Source organism: Eptesicus fuscus, chromosome 3 (assembly GCF_027574615.1).
Source record: "Eptesicus fuscus isolate TK198812 chromosome 3, DD_ASM_mEF_20220401, whole genome shotgun sequence".
Lineage (NCBI taxonomy): Eukaryota > Metazoa > Chordata > Mammalia > Chiroptera > Vespertilionidae > Eptesicus > Eptesicus fuscus.
The window spans coordinates 105,833,052-105,854,757 of record NC_072475.1 but is presented as its reverse complement, the minus strand read 5'-3'; the positions used below and the strand labels follow the sequence as shown (position 1 = coordinate 105,854,757).

Below are 21,706 nucleotides of genomic sequence, written 5' to 3'. Positions count from 1 at the left end.
TTTTCTTCTAGGATTTTTATGGTTTCAAGTCTTTTATCCATTTTGAGTACATGCTTGTGTATGGTGTAAGTTGGTGGTCTAGTTGCATTTTCTTACATATACCTGTCCAATTTTCCCAACACCATTTATTGAATAGACTATCTTTACTCCACTGTATGCTCTTGCTTCTTTTGTCAAATATTAATTGACCATAATGGTGTGGGTCAAATTCTGGGGTCTTGGTTCTGTTTCATTGTTCTATATGCTTGTTCCTGTACCGGTACCAGGCTGTTTTGATTACAGTGGCTTTGTAGTACACTTTGATATCTGATATTGTGATCCATCCAACTTTGTTTTTCTTTCTTAAAGATTGCTGAGGCTATTCTGGGTCTTTTTTGGTTCGGTATAAATTATTCAGATGTTTGTTCTAGATCTGATAAATATGCAGACAGTATTTTAACAGAGAATGCATTGAATCTATAGATTTCTTTGGGAAGTATGGGCATTTTAATGATGTTAATTATTCCAGTCGATGAACATGATTTATGGTTCTACTTGTTTGTATCTTCCTCTGTTTCTTTTTTCAATGTCTTATAGTTTTCTGAGTACAGGTCTTTAACCTCCACGGATGATTTTACTCCTAGGTACCTTTTTTGTTGTAGCAATATAAATTTGATTATTTTCTTAGTTTCTCTTTCTGGGAATTCATTATTGGTGTATAAAAATGCCATAGATTTCTGAATGTTAATTTTATATCCTGCCAGTTTGCCAAATTCATTTTTAATATAGCAGTCTTTTTGTGGAATCTTTCTATGTACAATTTTATGTAATCTGTAAATAATGAGAGTTTGACTTCCTCCTTTTCGATTTGGATGCCTTTTATTCTTTCTTCTTGTCTGATTACTATGGCTAGGACTTCCAGTTCTATGTTGAATAAGAGCTTTGAAAGTGGACATTCCTGTCTTCCTGTTCTTATGGGGAAATGGTTTTAGTTTTTGCCCATTGAGTATTATGTTCGCTGTAGGTTTGTTATATATAGCCTTTATTCTGTGGAGATATATTTCCTCTATTCCCACTTTGCCGAGAGTTTTTATAAAAAATGTGAGCTGTGATTTTTCTAATGCTTTTTCTGTGTCTATTGATATGATTATGTGATTTTTATCCTTCATTTTGTTCATATGATGTATCACATTTATTGATTTATGGATATTGTACCAGCCTGGCTTCCCTGGAATAAATCCCAGTTGGTCATTGGGTATGATCTTTTTAATGTATTGCTGGATTCAATTTGTAATATTTTGTTGAGGATTTTAGCATCTATGTTCATCAGGGATATTGGCCTGTAATTCTCTTTCTTTGTAGTGTCTTTATCTAGTTTTGGAATTAGGATGATGTTGGCCTGGTAAAAAGATCTTGGAAGTCTTTCTTCCTCTTGAATGTTATGGAATAGTTTGAGAAGGGGTAGGTGTTAATTCTTCTTTGAATGTTTGGTGAAACTCCACTGGGAAGCTGTCTGGACCAGAGCTTTTGTTTGCTAGGAGGTTTTTTTTTATTATTATTATTAACATTTCAATTTAATTATTTTTATTGGTCTATCCAGGTTTCTTTTTCTTTATTTCTCTTGATTGATTTTGGGAAGACTGTATCTTTCCAGGAATTTGTCCTTTTTTCCCCAGATTGTCCAGTTTGTTGGCAAATAGATGTTAATAGTATCTTCTTACAATCTTTTGTATTTCTGTGGTGTTAGTTGTAACTGTGCCTCTTTCATTTCTGATTTTATTTATTTGAGCCCTCTCTCTTTGTTTCTTGAGTCTGGCTAAAGGTTCATCAATCTTGTTTCGCTTTTCAAAGAGCAAGCTCTTGGTTTCATTGATTTTTTTTGTTTGTTTTTGTTTTTTTTTTAGTCTCTATGCCACTTATTTATGCTCTGCTCTTTATTATTTCCTACCTTCTACTTATGTTGGTCTTTTCTTGCTATTTTCTAATTCTTTTAGTTGTAGGTTTAGATAGTTTATTAGAGCTTTTTATTGTTTCTTAAGGTAGGCCTGCATGCTATGAATTTTTCTCTCCAGACTGCTTTTGCTGTGTCCCATAGATTTTGAGTTCACTTTTGTTTGTTTCCGGGAAGTTTTTGATTTCTTGTTTGATGTCATTAGTAACCCATCCATTCATTGTTTAATATGTTATTTAGCTTCCATGTGTTTGAATTTTTTTAGTGTTTTTATTGTAGTTGGTTTCTAGTTTCATGTCATTGTGATCCGAGAAGTTGGTTGATATGATTTCAATCTACTTGAACTTGTAGAGACTTAGTTTGTGTCCTAACATGTGGTCTGTCTTGGTAAATATCTCATGTGTACTTGAGAAGAATGTATTTTCTGCATCTTTGGGCAAAATGTTTTGTAAATATGAATTCATTCCATCTGATCTAATGTGTTATTTAAGGTCACTGTTTCCTTGTTGATTTTTTGACTGTAAGACTGACTATCCAGTGATGTCCGTGGGGTGTTAAAAGTCCCCTACTATGACTGTATTGCTGTTGATCTCTCCCTTAAAGCCCTCTAGAAATTTTATTTTTTTATTTATGTGCTCCTATATTGGGTGCATAAATATTTACCAGGGTTATATCCTCTTGTTGGATCTATCCCTTTAATATTATGTAGTGGCCTTCTTCACTTCCTGTTATGCCCTTTGCCTTGAAGTCTATTTTGTCAGATATAAGTATTGCCACATCTGCTTTTTTCTTTTTTGTTTTGTTTCCATTTTCATGGAAAGGTTATTTCTATCCCTTCATTTTCATCCCGTGTGAATATTTTGTTCTGAGGGGGTCTCTTGTAGATAGTATATCTATGGGTTATGTTTTCTTATCCATTTAGCTATCTCTATGTCTTTTGACTGGAGCATGTAATTCATTTACATTAAAGGTTATTATTGATATGTACTTATTTATTGCCAATTTTTTTCATTATAGCTATGTTCCTCTCTTTCTTCTTATTGCAATTCCTTTAACATTTCTTGCATTGCAGGTTTGGTGGTGATAAACTCCTTTTGCCTTTTTTGTCTTGGAAGCTCTTTATTTCACTTTCAATTTTGAATGATAGCCTTGCTGGATAGAGTAGTCTTGGTTGTACACCCTTTTCATTGCTTTAAATATTTCTTGACCTTCCCTTCTGGCCTATAGTGTTTCTTTTAAGAAATCAGCTAACGGCCTTATGGAAGCTCCCTTGTAGGTCACTGACTGCCTCTCTCTTGCTGCTCTTAAGATTTTCTCTTTGTCTTTAACGTTTCCCATTTTAATTATGATGTGCCTCAGAGTGGTCTCTTTGGGTTCATCTTTACTGGTACCCTCTACACTTCCTGAAATTGTGTGGCTTTCTTCCTTCACCAGGTTAGTTAAGTTTTCTGTCACTATTTCTTCAAACAGGTTTTCTATCCTTTGCTCGTTTCCTTCCCCCGCTGTTCCCCCTCTGATGCAGATGTTATTCCATTTCATGTCTTTTTTAAAGTATGTCCTTACTGATTTCAGAAAGAGGACAGGAGAGGGAGAGACAGAATCATTGATTGGCTGCCTGCTGCACAACCCCAACTGGGGATGGAGCCTGCAACCCCAGGCATGTGCCCTGACCTGAAAATGAACTGGGACTTCCTAGTTCATTGCTCGATGCATAACCACTGTGCAACACTAGCCAGGCAGTCAATTTTGTCTGTTTTACAGAGTACTATGACAACATCCTTGATCATACATCATGTGCAATTGTTCAAATGTTTATTCATCAAAAGCACCTGCAAGTGCAATTGCTGGAGTATTAACAACTTAATAATTATCTTATTGCCCTCCAAAAAATGTGAACCAGTTATGTTTCCACCAAAATTTTAGTAAAGCCAGTGTTTTCTTCAACATTTGCCAATAATATATATTATCTATCTTTTTGATTAGTTATCATTATGATAAGAAAATTCATTGGTTAAATTAGCATTTCTTTATTCATAGGGAACATTTTTATAGACTGATGTCCTTTGTTTATTTTGGTCTTTTTAAAAATTAAACTCATCTAGTAACTTTTTAGTAGGATAGATAATATATTGGATGACTCACAACTTTTGATAATTGTGGGCACTGGAAAGAATTATTTTCGATCCTAGTGAGTAGCAAGATGTATTGGAGATATTGTTGGGGGTATGGCTTTTAGGGAATCATTTAACCTCATGGACCTATTTTCTCTTTTGAAAATCAGGGGTGAGAATAAAGAACCCTGTTCCTTTTGACTCTAAACTCTCCATCTTCTCTCTCATATTTATAGACTTTAAATTTTCATATTTTTTCCCTAGCATCAGGAACTATGACAGCACATTCAATAAATGCTGGCGAAATTAAATTGCTGTTGTGCCATCTCAGGATTCTTCAGCAAGACAGAGCACTGTGCTGGCAGCAGAACAGGGTGTGCCACAAGTGTGGACACAACTGAGCAGTGGGCCTGTCTAGTAGGGATTGTAGGATGTTGGTGAGGAGGTTGTGAGCTTTGTCTGAAAGGGGCAAGCTCAAGCAAGTAGTCATCTGCAATACCAAGGGTGCCCAGCAGTGGGGCTGATCACAGGTCCTTGCCTGGAAATCGGTTTCTAGGAAGGATGGCTTTGGTGTGTGGTTGTACATCCATTGGGGCTTAGTAGTTTGGCTATAGCTCTTTGAAATGAAATGGTGGGGGTGGATATGAAAACAGACAATAAGGCAATATCTCATGTGTCAGCAGAGGGATTGGGAAATTAGAGTGATTATTATTATAAGTTGAGGCCGAGACACCTGGTGTGAAATTAGCTTGGAAAATCATTGAAATGAGAACAAGATACTATTTGAGCAAATCTCAGCTGCAGAGTTCATGGGCTGTGTTCTGTTTATGGGTAGACATGGAGGTCATGTGGTAAGATACTAAAGCTGTTTGAATATTTTTTCAAATACAAATTGATCTGAGATGAATGAGACAGAGATGAATCTGCAGGCTCAGCTGTGGGAGATTGGACAGACAGAGGAAATAGCAATAAAGCTGGAGGACTGATATTCTGTTGTAGTTCTCCATCATATATCACCATCAATGTCACCCTCCCACCTTTAGCAATTTCGTTAAGAAAAAGTATATCTTGAATGTGCATTTGGCTTTTGATTTAAGATGCGTAAAACCTTCTATCAATTATAGATCCTTTAAAAATTTTCACAGTATATCTTTATTTAAAATTTAAAAATGTTTATTGTTGAAAGTATTACATATGGCTCCCTTTTTCCCCCATTGACCCCCTCCAGTCTGCCCCCACCCCCCACCTCAGGCTTTCACCACCCTATTTGTGCCCATGGGGTTATGCATATATATAAATTCTTTGGTTCATTACCTTCTGCCCATCCACCCTGCCAGGCAATGTTCAGGCAAGCTGCAGAGGCTGAGATGGCCAAGGCTCAGGCAGCCTTGCGGCCGGCAGTGGCAGCAGCAAGTGTGATATGGGGGCGTCGCCTTCCCCTGATCACAAGGTTGCCTCCAGCAAAGGGAGGCCAGAGGCAGCAGCAGTGAGGGAGTGATGGGGGCAGTGCCTTCCTCTGATTAGCCGGTCGCCTCCCGCAGAGGGAGGCCAGACTGCGGCCTAAGCCATCAGTAGGACATCCCCTGAGGGTTCCTGGACTGTGAGAAGGGGCAGGCCGGGCTGAGGGACCCCCCTCTAGTGCACGAATTTCGTGCACCGGGCCTCCATATATATAAAAAGCCAGCGACTGTAACGCTGTACCAACTGGTCGCTATGACGCTCACTGTGGCCAGCAAACTGGCCCAATCAGGTACATACGTCTCTTTTTCCCCATTGACCCAAGAGCTCTCTATGTGGTTATCTGAGGCTGATCCCTGGCCAGCATTGCAGCTTTATTTATTCCTCTGTTCAAACCTGCTCTTTTGCCATTCTTCCCAGTTACTGTTCTCAAAAGTATCCTTTAATAAGTACTGCCCACTACCGGACTCTATTTATTTAATTTATTTTTAATTAATTAATTTATTTATTTAAATTTCTTTATTGATTGAGGTATCACATATTTGTCCTCATCCCCGCATTCCCATCCCACCCCCCTCCCCACACATGCCCCCACCCCCCTGTTGTCCTTAACCGCTGGTTAGGCTCATATGCATGCACACAAGTCCTTTGGTTGATCTCTCCCCTATATCCCCACCCTCCCCAATCTTCCCTCTGGGGCCCGACAGTCTGATCCGTGCCTCCTTGTTTCTGGGTCTGTTCTTGTTCATCAGTCTATGTTGTTCATCATTTCCCGTAGATGAGTGAGCTCATGTGATACTAGAAATACACTTACAAGAACCGAAAATGAGACAAGCAATAATGGTTATGCTGAAAGGCAAATGAATCAGTCTGTAGTGAGTTTCTTTCTGGGCCAACAGTTCTTTTGAGACCCAATTTCAATGTCAAACAGTTCCTTATGTGCACATGTCATCAATGATATTTCAGTTCTGGATGGTGGAAAAATGGTGGTAATACAGGTCCGACTCTCTCTGGTTTGGTCCTGGGCAACCTGCAGTGATGCATAGCTGCTGACTGCTAGTATGGCAAGGCGACGTCAGGGTCTTCCATCACTGGACTGCTTCTTTTCTGTCTTCATGGCTGGAGTAGTCCTGTCGATTCCTCTCTGTTGCCGGAATCCACATGGTCTCGGAGTTGTTTTCTGAAAATATACAAACATATTCTCGACCAAAAGTTAATAAAGGAATCTTTTCTATAAATTTGACTTGGGATCCTATTTCATTTTTTGCCCAAATGATTTTCCTCCACTACCGGACTCTCCCAACCTGATCAAGGGCAGGGCCAGCCAGCCAAACACCCCACCTCCTTACTCTCCACCAGCCCAGCCCCCAATCGGCCCGCCACCCCTCCTTCTGGCCGGCCCACCTCTGATCGCCCCCCCCCCCCACCCCAAGAGGGGGTGGGGCCAGCCGGTGAACCTACTGCAACCCTCCCCCACTGGCCCTGCCCCCGATGGGTCCCCACCATCCTGGTCGGCCTGCAGCCTCTCCCCCTTCCCAGCCCCGCTCATGAATGCCCCTCCCACTCCAATAGGGGATGGGGCTGGCAGCCACCCTCCTGAAGCCCCTCCCCCCAGCAGGCCCTCCCCGAATAGGCCCCCACCACCCTGATCGGCCTGCAGCCCCTCCCCTGCCTGGTCCCACCCCAGATCAGTCCCCCAACCCTGATCAGGGGTAGGGCCGGCTAGCCAACCACCCATGACTCCTCCCCCAGGCTGCTGGCCCCTGATCAGCACCCCCTACCCCATTCGGGGGTGGGGCTGGCCGACGCACTACCCACAGCCCCTCCCTATGGCTGACCCTTCCCCCAATCGGCCCCTCAACCCCAATCAGGGGACATGGCCCACTGGCCAATTGCCTGTGGCCCCTCCCACCAGCTGGCTTGGGCCTGATCAGCCTTGATCACGGCGGGCTGGCCGTCCAACCTCCTGCCATCTCCTCCCAACAGGCCCAGCCCTGATTCACCCCGATTGGGGCCGGGCCAGTGGACCCCACCCGTGCACGAATTCGTGCACTAGGCCTCTAGTAATTGTATAAAAAAGCCATTGATTTTGGGGTGTTGATTTTGTATCCTGCTACATTGCCAAATTAAATCTAGTAATTTTTTTGGTGGAGTCTTTAGGGTTTTCTATTTACAATATCATGTCATCTGTGAATAATGAGACTTGTACTTCCTCCTTTCCAATTTTGATGCCCTTTATTTCTTCTTGTCTGGTTGTTGTGACTAGGACTTCCAGTACTATGCTGAACAAGAGGGGGGAAGTGGACCTCTCTCTCTTGTTCCTGTTCTTTGGGGAAATGGTATTAGTTTTTGTTCTTTCAGTATGATGTTGGCTGTCCATTTGTCATATGTGGCCTTTATCATGTTGAGATATGCTCCCTCTGTTCCACTTTGCTGAAAATTTTTATCAAAAATGGTGCTGGATTTTGTTGAATGCTTTTTCTGCTTCTGTTGATATGATCATGTGATTTTTGTCTTGCAGTTTGTTTATGTGATGTATCATGTCTATTGATTTGCAAATATTGTACCAGCCTTGCATCCCTGGAATAAATCCAACAGGGTCATGGGGTATGATCTTTTTAATATATTGCTTGATCTCATTTGCTAATATTTTGTTAAGGATTTTTTTTTTTTAAGGTTTTAGCGTCTATGTTCATCAGGGATATTGCCCTGTAAGTCTCTTTCTTTGTAGTGTTTTTATTTGTTTTTGGGGTTAGGATAATGCTGGCCTCATAAAACCAGCTTGGAAGTGTTCTTTCCTCCTAGAATTTTTGATGTAGTTTGAGGAGTATAGGTGGTAGTTCTTCTTTGAATGTTTGCTAAAACTCCCCTGTGAAGCCACCTGGACCTGGGCTTTTGTTTGCTGGGAGTTCTTTTATTACTGTTTCAATTTCATCAGTTGTTATTGGCCTATTCAAGTTTAATGATTCTTTTTTGATTCAGTTTTATAAATTGTATTTTCCTAGAAATTTGTCCATTTCATCCACGTTGACAGTTTGTTGGTATATAGTTGTTCATAGTATTTTATTAAATCCTCTGTATTTCTGTGGTGTCAGTGGTTACTTTATTGCGTTTGTTTCTGATTTTATTTATTTGGCTACTCTCTCTTTGTTTCTTGACTAGTCTGGCTAACAGTTCATCAATCTGGTTTATCTTGTCAAAGAATCAGCTCTTGGTTTCATTGATTATTTTTAGTGTCATTTATTTATGCTCTTTATTGTATCCTTCCTTCTACTTACTCTGGGCTTTTCTTGTTGTTCTCTTTCTAATTCTTTAAGTTGTAGGGTTAAATAGTTTACTATTAATTTTTCTTGTTTTTTGAGGTAGGCCTGTAGTGCTATGAACTTCCCTCTCAGGACTGCTTTTCCTGTGTCCCAGAGATTTTAGGTTGTTGTGTGTTCATTTTCATTGGTTTCCAGGAAGGTTTTGATTTCTTTCTTGATCTCATTGTTAACCCATTCATCTACCTAATAAAAGAGTAACATGCTAATTGACCATATCTTCGCAATGCCTACCAGCCAGTCAGGAGTGAGTAAGCAAATTAACCCAACAAAGATGGTGGGTTAATTTGCATACGCAGGTGCCGAGCGGCTGGGGGCAGGTAGGACAACGTCGCCATGGCGACGACACAGGCGTTCTGCACCACCCCAGCCGCTCCAGGCCTCTGGGCAGCGTGGGAGGGAGGAAAGGCAGCTCCGGGCTGGAACGGAAAGGCGACTCCAGGCCAGAGTGGAAATGTGGCTCTGGGCCAGAGCGAAGGCGGTGCCAGTATCCAGGGGAAGGAAGGCCCATTTTTTCATGAATCTTCATGCATCGGGCCTCTAGTTGTATAATAACATCATATTTGCCTCTGTGTGTTTGAATGTTTTGGGGGTGTTTGTACTCTAGTTGATTTCTAATTTCATTTCATTGTGATCTGAGAAGATGCTTAACATGATTTAAATTTTCTTGAACTTGCAGAGACTTGTTTGGTTCCTAACATGTGGTCTATCTTTGTGAATGATCTTTGTGCACTTGAGAAGAATGTATATTCTGCAGCTTTGGGGTGAAATGTTATATAAATGTCAGTTAAATCCATTTGTCCTTTAGAGTCACTGTTTCCTTATTAATATTTTGTCTGTAAGATCTTTCCAGTGAAGTCAGTAGGGTGTTAAGGTCCCCTACTATGACTGTATTGTTGTTGATCTCTCACTTAAAGTCCTCTAGAATTTTTTTATATATTTAGGTGCTCTTATATTGGGTGCATATATTTTACCAGGGTTATAATCTCTAGTTGGATTTACCCCTTTAGTATTCTATAGTGACCTTTGTTGTCCCTTTTGATGACCTTCATTTTGAAGTCTATTCTGTCAGATATGAGATTTGCTACTCCATCTTCTCTTTCTTTTCCATTTGCATGGAAACTTTTTTTTCCATGTCTTTCACTCTCATCCTGTATGAGTCTTTAGTTGTGAGGTGGGTTTCTTGTAGACAGCATATAGTTGGGTCATGTCTTTGTATCCATTCAGCTACCCTATGTCTTTTGATTGGAGCATTTAATCCATTTACATTTACAGTTATTATTGATACTTACATATTGCCATTTTAATTCTGTATGCCTAGGTTTTTCTCTTTGTTTCTTCTTTTCATTATAGCATTTGCATTTCTTCTATTGCTGGTTTGCTGGTGATGTACTCCTTTAGCCTTTTTTTTTACTTTTGTGAGAACCTCTTTATTTCACCATCTATTCTGAATGAGAGCCTTGTTGGATATAGTAATCTTGGTTTCGGATCCTTGCTTTCTATTACCTTGAGTACTTCATGCCATTCCCTTCTGACCTGTAGAGTTTCTGATGAGAAGTCAGTTGTCAGCCTTATGGGAGTGTCTTTGTAGATAACAGTTTGCTTTTCTCTTGCTGCCTTTAAGGTTTTCTCTTTGTCTTTAACTTTTGGCATTTTAATTATAATGTGTCTGGGCATGGGCCTTTTTGGGTTCTTCTTGCTTGGGGTTCTCTTTGCCTCCTGAACTAGTGTGACTTTTTTTTTCCCCCCCATGGGGTTAGGGAAGTTTTCTACCATTATTTCTTCAAACAAATTCTCTATCCATTTTTATTTTTCTGCCTCTTTTGGCACATCTAATATGTGAATATTGTTACATTTCCCTTAAGCTGTCCTTCTGTTTTTTAATTGTTTTTTCTTTTTGATTCTCTGATTTTTTTTCTACTCTGTCCTCTAACTCACTGATCCTCTAATATGCTGTGTATTCCCTCCAGAGTGTTTATTAGTGCTATTTCATCCTTTATTTCTTACTGTCCTTTTTTCACAGTTACTAGATATTTTCTCATGCTGTTGAGCATCTTTACCATCATTATTCTGAATTCTATATCAGATAAATTTCTTATCTCCATTTCATTTATCTCTTTTTCTGGAGAATTCTTTTTTTCTTTCATTAGGGTTTTTTTGTTTATTTGGTTGGTTGGTTGTTTGTTTCCTAATTTTGGCTGCCTGTTTGGGTCTGTGACTATGTATCAGGTCCATCTTCTATGCCTCTCAATCTTTAGTGCAGTGCAGTGTCAAATGCTGTTTCTGACTAATTAGATCAGGCAAGGAATCAAAGCCTCCAGAGACTGCCTCTGTCTATAGACTGATTGGATTCCATCTTGAGTAGCCCTGAAGCACTCATCCACAGGTGTGGCTAGAGTTTTTCCAATAGGGTGGGGCAGTTGCTTCTGCCTAGAGGCTAATTGTTATCTTTTGTCTCTTAATGGGCCTTGTAAACTCCACACTGTGGGGCAATTTGTTTTCCAATAGGATGGGTCAGTTTTCTTCCTCCTAGGCCCAGGGTCGGCAAACTGCGGTTCGAGAGCCACATGCAGCTCCTTGGCCCCTTGAGTATGGCTCTTCCACAAAATACCATGGCCTGGGTGAGTCTATTTTGAAGAAGTGGCGTTAGAAGAAGTTTAAGTTAAAAAATTTGGCTCTCAAAAGAAATTTCAATAGTACTATTGATATTTGGCTCTGTTGACTAACAACCACTGTCCTAGGCAAAAACCACCTGTATAGCAAATGTCTGCCTAAGAAAGATGATCTTCAGAGTATGAGGGAATGTCTCAGATCAGGAACCAGGGTGTCTGTCTTCTGAGCTCTAACCCTAGAGCCCCAACCCTGGCTTCTGCTCACACAGCTCCTATCCATTCTACCCTCCCTTTGCTAGAGCACAAGGTGAATGGCTGCACATGGAATTTTGTGCATTGCCCTTTAAGAGGGTGCCTGCATTCCAGCCATCTCTCCCTGGCAGGCAACAACCCTGCTGGTTTTTACAGCCAGAGTTATGTGGGCACTTTCTCAGATCTGGCACTCTCTGCTGGGGGCCCATACTTGAGGATTACATCCCAGAGTTCTCAGTGGCAACCCCCACAGCTGAGATATCTCTCCTGAACTTTAATTGCTGTCTGTGGGAGCCTGGCCACCCTTTTGCATCTCTGTCCTTCCTACCAGTCTCTATGTGATCTCTGCTTTCCATCCTTGGTTATCAGTAATCTCTCCAGCTAGTCTTCAGTTGATTATTCAGGATTTTTTTTTTGTATTTTAGTTGTAATTCTAATTTGGTCCTGGAAGTGTGTCAGTGTAGCATCCACTTACTTCACTGTCATTTTTAATCTCTTCCTTACAGTATATCTTGATAGTAAACTAAAATGTTTTGAGATATAATAGACAAGCATTAATAGGACATGTTATAGAACATTAGATTTAGAGCACAGACCTATGAATGTTAACATTAGAAAATTCTGGAATCTATTATGTTTCTGTGGTTACACACATGGGAACTTTCCAATATAGTTTCTGAATTTCTTGTTCATTGGGTCTTCCTGCTTTTGTTCATTTAGCTTACTCTTGTTACCTAGCAGTTCCATTCATTTTTGAGCAACTCTGGGACTTGTCTCATAGGACAGTGCTTATCTAATTCAGGCTGTAATTATTAATATTAAAGAAGAAATAACAGAATATAAGAAATGTAAGCTTTGCTATTGCTGATATATTTAGATGCTGTGATGGGTTGAATTTAGGATATGCAGTAGTCTGGTTTCTAAACCCTTAATGGTGTTAATTTATAGCAGTTTGGTGGGGGTGCGGGAAGGGAGGTGTGCCCAGGATCATCACCTCATGGACAGGCTCTTATACCTAAAAGTGGCGCTGCTGACACCACATCTCAGCTTTGGCTTGGGTGGTTCCAGAGGTCTTTTGCCAAGAACAAGGACATTACTTACAGAGCTGACCTCATGCGAAAGAGATGGTATCAAATAGAGCGGCTCAGTCCCTGCTTTTCTCTTTTTTACACTGCTGATCCATCAGTCACGTCAGTATTTTATGTAAAGACATAAAAAATGCATGTCATTATTTTGTCATCCGCATTCTGTTGGAATTGATTGAAATAAAAAGTTATTTTTATTCTAGCAGTCTTAGTAAGTTTTGGAGAATATTTAAATTATTGGGGGGAAATTCCTGATATCTCTTCTGTTTGTTTTTGTTTCTGGTGAAGCTTGATAGAATGTCTTTGATGTGAGTATAAAAAATAATAGTATAAAGACTTAAAAATTGCTTTAGAATATTTTGCTTTCATGTTATTTTTCTTAAGTACTATAGTGTCCTAAGCATCTCTATATGGGGGGGAAAAGTCAATCTTTTTTTTTTTAATCAAATTGAGAATTTTTGTTTTGCATTTAATCCTTGAGTTATGAAGTACCTGGCTTCACTACCTATAAAAATCACCCAGCAGTAGGTAACAAAGTAGTGTTGCTAGCACCATGTTAGCCGAGTAGCACAGGAGTACAATGAAGAAATCAGTCATATGACTACCCAGTGCATAGACTGAGGCTATTTTCTAATGCAGGATTTTGGTGTTGTGCAAAATTTGCTCACACAACACAAATAGTATGCCAACTCTGATGAGTTTTATTTCATGAGTACTTACTGATTTTTATAATAGTAATTATTACAGTAACTAACAATATGTTCATAATAAGGGGGAATAGGGCATATAAGTTATGTGCATTCTCCACCCTTCCCCTGACAACATACATATTCATGAAGTTGTGTTGTTCACCCCCCCCCCCTCCCCAGTTATGTATGCAGTGGAGAAGATGGAGAATAGAGATGAAGCTAAAACTCCTTTGAATTCCTCTACCAGTTTTCCATTCCATATCTCACAGATAATGTAGATATTTGCCTCTGGTATAACAAGTTCATGAAAGCATAGAGGGAGGAAGGAGTGTAATTTCACCATTGATGGCTTCAGTTTCTCCATAGGACAGTAATTTGTTTGGAGTGGGGGTTTGTGCTTGACATACTACCTGAGATATTGCCATTATTTTAATGCTGATTTTGCATGTAAAATATTCATACTTTTGCCAGGTTACTAAATTCAGTAAGTAACATGTTTTCAGGATGGAGAACAGTAAGTATTGATTGGCTGATTTCCCCTACCCAGTCTAAAAGCTTCTTTTAATTATATTGACATTATTTTGACCAAATGTGTGAAATAGATTTAAAAATGAAAAAATCATTCCTTAAATTATTGGAAATTATATATTAGAAAATGAGATGTGTTCAGTGGATTTAATTGTAATATCCAAATGCTTTAAAAAAAAGAAAAAAAACACCTTCCTTGGTTTTAACATCATAATTTGGCAACTCTTAATATTTCTAATGTATTAATTCTCTTTTTTTCCAGGGGCCACATTATCTTAGTTCCAGAATTCAGTCTTCCTCTGGAATACTACTTAATCCCCTTCCTTATCATAGTGGGCATCTGTCTCATCTTGATAGTCATTTTCATGGTAGGTAAATTTATTTTAAGTGCTTTTAAAAAAATAGTATAGATGGTCTAAGAAACATTATATTGAGTAATAGAAGCCTTGCTTTAAAAAGTATATATTGTGTGAGTCTATTTGTATAACTGGTTCTGGAAAAGGAAAGATAATTTGGGTAGAAAAAAATCAGAACAGTGATTGCTACCGGAGGGTTAGGGAGGGGCGAGGGATTTATTGGGACACCTATGAAGGAACTTTTTGGCATGTGAGTCATGTTCTGATTCTTGAGAGAAGTTTGGGTTATACTAATGCCTGATTCACCAAATTATATAGTTAAATTTTGTGCATTTCATTTTATGTAAATTTTACCTCAAAAGAAAAGAGAATTTTTTTAAAAAAATTAAATTCTAAGTAATGATATACATGGTGAAGTAATTTTGGGGAAGTACACTGATACCTGCAACCAACTTTGTAAAAAATTAATAGAAAAAGGGGTTTATTGATGGATAGATAGAAGGATGGATAGATATGTGATAAAAAGTAGCCTAGTAAAATGTTCGTGGCAGAATCTAGGTAGTGGCCATATGGGTATTTATTTATAAAAATTATTTAAATTTTTCTCTATGTTTGAAAAATTTTATATTAAAATGTAAATAACAAATAGTATGAGGGCTTGAGGTAACCACCAAAACATTGGTTACCCATCAGGACTCTTAGTGGGTCTTCGGGGTCAAAATCATTTTCATAATAATGCTAAGATATTTTTGCTTTTATCACTGTCAGTCTCAGGGTTTATAGTGGAGGTTTCTAGAGGCTATATGGTATGTCTTATGAAAACAAATTGAAGACAAAAGCAGATATGAGAATCCCTCTGTATTCTACCAAAATAGATATTAAAAGAGACTTGCAAAAATATAAAACAATCCCACTGTTCTAACATTTTTTTATAAAGAATGTTTCTATCAGCATCCAGTGAGTTTAGTATTGTATTTAGTTTATACATTAATTTAAAAATTAAATGGTATCTTTGAAATGTTTAGTCTTCCTATGCTGCTGTGGTATTTCTTTTTAATTATTTAGGTCTTTCATATCTATCAGTTTAATATTTTCCTGTAAATATTTTGCATGTCTTTTGTTAGACTTTTTTGAAATTGCATTTTCTAATTAGTTATTACTAAGCTATAAGAACATTATTGATTTTTTACAATAAACTTAATTTTGGAATAACAATAAGATTTACAGAAAAATCACAAAGAAGAGAGCTCCTGTATATTTCTCATCTAGTTTCTCCTTTTGTTAACATTTTACATTATAATGGTACATTTGTCAAAACTAAGAAACTGACATTGCTACATTACCAGTAACTAAACCCCAGATTTTGTATGGATTTTTACCAGTTTTTCTATAAATATCCAGGGTACCCCATTGTATTTAGTTATCACATCTTCCCATGACTTTGACATTCTTAAGGAGCCCTGGCAAGGTATCCTTAGAATAATCCCTCAATCTGATATTTTCTATCAAAGGTGAAATGCCCTTTTCATTATATCATGTCAGGGGTATGTGATCACTGCATAACATCACTGATGATGCTAACCTTTCTCCCTTGGTTAAGATAATGTTTGCTAGGTTTCTCCAATGTAAAGTTATTATTTTTCTCTTTATTCTGTTCTTCCTTTGGAAATGAGGCACAAAGTATAGCCCAACCCTAACGGTGTAAAGGGGCAGGGATTAGGCTTCATTTCATGGGGGTAATAGGGAGTATCTACATATACTAGTATTACTTAGAATTCTTTTGTAAGGAAGATCTGTCTCTTTTGAGTTATTTATTTATCTATTCATTTATTTATTCACTCATTTATTTACATTAATAATAAACGAATCTCATGCACCAGGCCTCTAGTATTCACATAACAATTTAAAGAGAATTTCTACTATATGTGGAATGAGTTCTCTTCATAGCCATCTGTGCCTTGAACAATATTGTCAGTGTATCTGTTTTGCCTTTCAAAGAAGTAGACTTTGAGGTTGTCTTTTTTTTGTTTTGTTTTTTCCTTTCATTCAACAAATATTTATTTTGCACCTCGAATGAACTAGGCCAGTGATGGTGAACCTATGACACGCGTGTCAGCACTGACACGCGTAGCCATTTCTGATGACACGTGGCCGCATGCCGAGGATGAAACATTTGCTGCTCCTGAGGATGCAACATTTGCAAAATAATGTTTTTTCCTCAAAGTGACACACTACCCGAGTTATGCTCAGTTTTTTGGCGAAGTTTGACACACCAAGCTCAAAAGGTTGCCCATCACTGAACTAGGCACTTAGGGTCTGAGGATTTATCATTGAACAAAATAGTTAAAAATCCCTGATGTCAAGCAGCTTGCATTTCAGTTTTTATTTATTTCTTATTTCTGCTCTTAGCATCATTATTTTTTTTCTTGTGTTCTTTTGGGTAACAGTCACTTTAGCAATAACTCATAAATTTTGGTAAGGGATATTTTTATTTTATTTTATTTGCTAAATTTTATTTTCATTGTTTTATATATGTTTCTTTATGATTCTTGGTGGTCCCATCTATGTTAAGGGGACCTCAATTACTATAATTCCTACTCTTTCACTCATTTGGTCACTCATTTAGTCTTAGGGAAGATGAAGTATCTTATCTGTGTGGTACATTTAGGAAGAGTAAGTTAGGGCATGCTTGACTCAATTCCACCTTTCTTTTGGGATCAACCTGTGTTCAGCTCCATTCCAGAGTTGTCTTTGTCCGTATCTGGGTGGGTTAGGCAATCTAATTCTGTGGTTTAGAAAAAAGTTCTGTCTCTTTCTCCACTGAGTTAAGGTATTCCACTTGTCTCCATATGCCAGTTCATCATATTATTTCTCAAGTTATTTATAATACAGTGGTGAAGAGCATGCTGATTTCTATGATTTTTTCTGTGACTTATGAACTATTTTAAATGTTCAAAGTACATATTTATTCCCATAACTCCACCCCTTCCCTGATTGATTTCTAATTCAGTTGCATTGTGGTCAGAAAACATTGTATGTTATGTATTATTTGGTATGCCCAGGTTGTAGGCTTGATCCCCAGTGGGGGCATGTAGCAGACACCTGATAGATGTGTTGCTCTTGGATTGATATTTTTCTGTTTCCCTCTCCCTTCTCCTCTCTCTACTCTCTCTAAAAATTAAAAACAATTAAAGAAAAATACTTGCTTTTGGTTATATCTTATAAACATTCCCCGTGTGTGTAAAAATAATTGTAGTATGCAAAGTTCGTATATGTTATTTTGTTTGAGCTTGTGCGTTTGTTTTGTCATCTTTTTTTCACTATGTTTAAAACAGCTTTATTGAAATAGTAGAGGCCCGGTCCATGAAATTCATGCACTGGGGGGGGGGGGGGGGGGGGGGGGGGGGCGGGGGTGTCCCTCAGCCCAATCTGCATCCTCTCCGATCTGGAACGCCTCGGGGGATGTACGACTGCCGGTTTAGGCCGGCAGGGGAGGGCAGTTGGGGGCGATCAGGCCAGCAGGGGGGGCAGTTGGGGGCAATCAGGCTGGCAGGCAGAGTGGTTAGGGGCGATCAGGCAGGCAGGCAGGTGAGTGGTTAGGAGCCAGCGGTCCCGGATTGTGAGAAGGATGTCCGACTGCTGGCAGTGGGGACATCCCCTGAGGGATCCCAGATTGGAGAGGGTGCAGGCCAGGCTGAGGGACACCCTCCCGTGCCCCCATGCACGAATTTTGTGCACTGGGCCATTAGTATAACATAAAATTGACCCACTTAAAGTGCACAGTTAATGATTTTTCGTAAATTCACAGAATCATATAGTCATCACAATTGTCTATAGTTTTTTGCACTCTTCTATTTTCTAAAGCAGTGGTGGGCAATAGAACAATATTGTGAGTCACATTTGTTATAATTTTATTTATTTATTTATTTGGCAGAAAACTAACACTTATTGTATATTTTATATAACCAATAACATGCATATGTTATCTCATTTTATTTTTTAATCCTCACCCAGGGATATGTTTCTATCAATTTGAGAGAGAGAGAGAGAGAGAGAGAGAGAGAGAGAGAGAGAGAGAGAGAGAGAGAGAGAGAGAGAGAGAAACAGACATTGATCAGTTCCTCCCATACTCACCCCTACCGGGATGGAACCTGCAATATAGGTATGTGCCCTGACCCAGAATTGAACCTGCAACCTTTTGGTGTATGGGGTGACACTCCATCCCACTGACCCACCCAGTCAGGGCCATATACTATCTCATTTTGTCTTTATTATGATCCCAATAAGTATGATTTATTATCCTCAATTTACAGGTGAGGAACTGAGCTTCAAAGGGATTAAGTACCTTACCTATGGTTACACAATGATGGAGCTGGAATTTATTATTTACTTATTTATCTTTACTTTTTTATTGAATTTATTGGGGTGACATTGGTTAAAATAATTATTGTTTTCAGGTGTACAATTCTACAATATAATATATTATCTGTATATTGTATTGTGTGATCACCACCCCAAGTCATTAATATAATTTAAATGCCAAATTAAAAAAGATTAAAAGAAATAGGTGAGATTAATTTAAATTCTATATTTAGTCTAATAAAGCTAAAATGTATTTCACCATTCAGTTAATAGAAATAATTATAAAATATGTTTTAAAATTTTTTATTAATATAGTCTTTGCAATCTGGTGTGTATTTTATACTTTTATAGCAAATCTCAGTTGAGACAGTTACATTTCAAATGCTCAGAGCCACATATGCCATTGGCTACCATATTGGGTAGCATAGGTCTGTAGTCTAAATTTTTTGTCTGCTTAAGCTATAAATTACTGAGCTTGTGAATTTGTGTATATCTTTTAATTTTGTCATTTTCAAGATGAAATGTCCTTTTTATCCTTGTCATGACTGTTTCCTAATGATTTTTGTATTAAATTATATATACCATCTTTTCCTTTGCTTAGTATTATCATGGTCTGTTCCTTTGTTTTTTACCATTATTTATTTGGGTCCTATCTCTTTGTTTCTTGATGAGTCTGGCTAATGGTTTATCAGTTTTGTTTATCCTTTCAAAGAACCAGCTCTTGGTTTCATTGAATTTTTTTGTATTGATTTTTTTAGTCTCTATGTTATTTATTTCTGCTCTAATCCTTATTCTTTCCTTCCTTCTACTTACTTTGGATTTTTCTTGTTGTTCTCTTTCTAGTCCTTTAAGTTGTAGGGTTAAATAGTTTATTGCTGATTTTTTTTTTTTTTTTTAAGTAGGCCTGTAGTGCTATGAACTTTCTTCTCAGGACTGCTTTTGCTGTGTCCCAGAGATTTTGGGTTGTTGTGTGTTCATTTTCATTGGTTTCCAGGAAGTTTTTTATTTCTTTTTTGATCTTGTTGGTAGCCCATTGATTGTTTAATAACATGCTACTTAGCCATTGATTATTTAATAACATGCTACTTAGTGTTTGAATGTTTTGGGGTGTTTTTACTATAGTTGATTTCTAATTTCATTCCACTGTGATTTGATTTCAATCTTCTTGAACTTGAAGAGACTTGTTTGTGTCTTAACATGTGGGGTATCTTTGTGAATGATCCATTGTGCACTTAAGAAGAGTGCATATTCTGTTGGTTTGGGGTAAAATGTTCTATAAAAAATGTCAATTAAATCCATCTGATCTAGTGTGGCCTTTAGAGTCACTGTTTCCTTGTTAATTTTTTGTCTGGAAGATATGTCCAGTGAAGTCAGCAGGATGTTAAAGTCCCCTACTATGACTGTATTGTTGTCTATCTCTCCCTTATAGTCCTCTAAAAGTTTATTTATTTAGGTGCACCTATAATGGTGCATATATGTTTACCACAGTTATATCCTCTTGTCGAATTGATTCCTTTATTATTATGTAGTGACCTGTCTCTTGTGATGGCCTTCATTTTGAAGTCTGTTTTGTTAGATATGAGTATTGCTACTCCAGCTTTTTTTTTCTTTTTCATTTGCATGGAAATTTTTTTCTCATCCCTTCACTCTCATCTTGTGTGAATCTTTAGTTGTGAGGTGGGTCTCTTGTAAACAGCATATGGTTGGGTCATGTTTTTGTATCCATTCAGCTACTCTGCCTTTTGATTGGAGCATTAATCCATTTATATTTAGGATTATTATTGACAGGTACTTATGTATTATTGAGATTGTAATTCTGTATGCCTAGGTTTCTCTTTTTTTTTCTTCTCATTACAATAGTCCCTTTAGCATTTCTTGTAATGCTCGCTTGCTGGTGATGTATTCTCTGTGCCTCCTGAACTGTGTGACTTTTTTCTTTTCTGGGGTAGGAAAGTTTTCTGCCATTATTTCTTCAAACACGTTCTCTAGCCTTTTCTCCCTTTCTCCCTCTTCTGGCACACTTGCTATTCTAATATTTTCACATTGTCCCACAGGTCCCTTAAGCTGTCCTTCTGTTTTTTAATTGTTTTTCTTTTTGGTTCTCTGATTGAGTGATTTTTTTCAACCTTGTCTTCTAATTCACTGATTCGATCCTAAGCTTCCCCTAATCCAGTGATGGGCAACCTTTTGAGCTTGGTGTGTCAAACTTTGCCAAAAAATTGAGCATAACTCGGGTAGTGTGTCACTTTGAGGAAAAAACATTATTTTGCAAATGTTTCATCCTCAGGAGCAGCAAATGTTTCATCCTCGGCATGCGGCTGCCTCAGCGGCCGCGTGTCATCAGAAATGGCTATGCGTGTCAGTGCTGACACGCGTGTCATAGGTTCGCCATCACTGCCCTAATCTGTTGTATATTACCTCCAATGTGTTCTTTATTTGTGTTATGTCATTCTTTATTTCTGACTCTTCTTTTTTCATAGTTAATATATCTTTTTTATGCTTTTGAGCATCTTTACCATCATTACTCTGAACTCTGTTTCAGATAAATTTCTTATCTCTGCTTCATTTATCTCTTCTAGCGAATTCTCTTGTTCTTTCATTTGGGGGTTGTTTCTTTGTCTCCTCATTTTGGCTGCCTGTTTGTGTTTGTGACTATGTATTAAGTAGCTCCTTATGCCTCTCAATCTCTAGTGCAGGACCTTGTCAAAATTCTGTTTCTGACTAATTAGATCAGGCAAGGAATAAAATTCCCCAGAGACCCACTCTGCCTACAAACTGATAGGATTCCATCTTGAATTGTCCCCATGCATGTGGTGGGAGTTTTTTTCAACAGGATGGGGCAGTTGCTTCTGCCTGGAGGCTAATTGTTAGTTTTAGTCTCTTAACCTTTTGCACTTGGATGTCGAGTGTGACTCGACACAGTTAGCATCGGTAGCCCATCCCTTTCTTCCCTCCATCCCTCCTCCTTTATTTGGGCTTTTCTTACATTAAATAAATAAGTTT

At 38.3% G+C, this 21,706-nt stretch overlaps 1 protein-coding gene across 4 annotated transcripts in view; it reads left to right on the top strand.

Moving 5' to 3' along the window:
• The window catches only part of RNF13 (ring finger protein 13), a 185,884-nt gene that overhangs the window by 125,247 nt on the left and 38,931 nt on the right, over positions 1-21,706 (top strand). For all 4 annotated transcript variants that reach the window (XM_054714101.1, XM_054714102.1, XM_054714099.1 and 1 more), the window contains one exon: positions 14,248-14,353. In XM_054714101.1, coding sequence (XP_054570076.1) covers positions 14,248-14,353 — 106 coding nt within the window. The remainder of the gene's footprint in view (positions 1-14,247; positions 14,354-21,706) is intronic.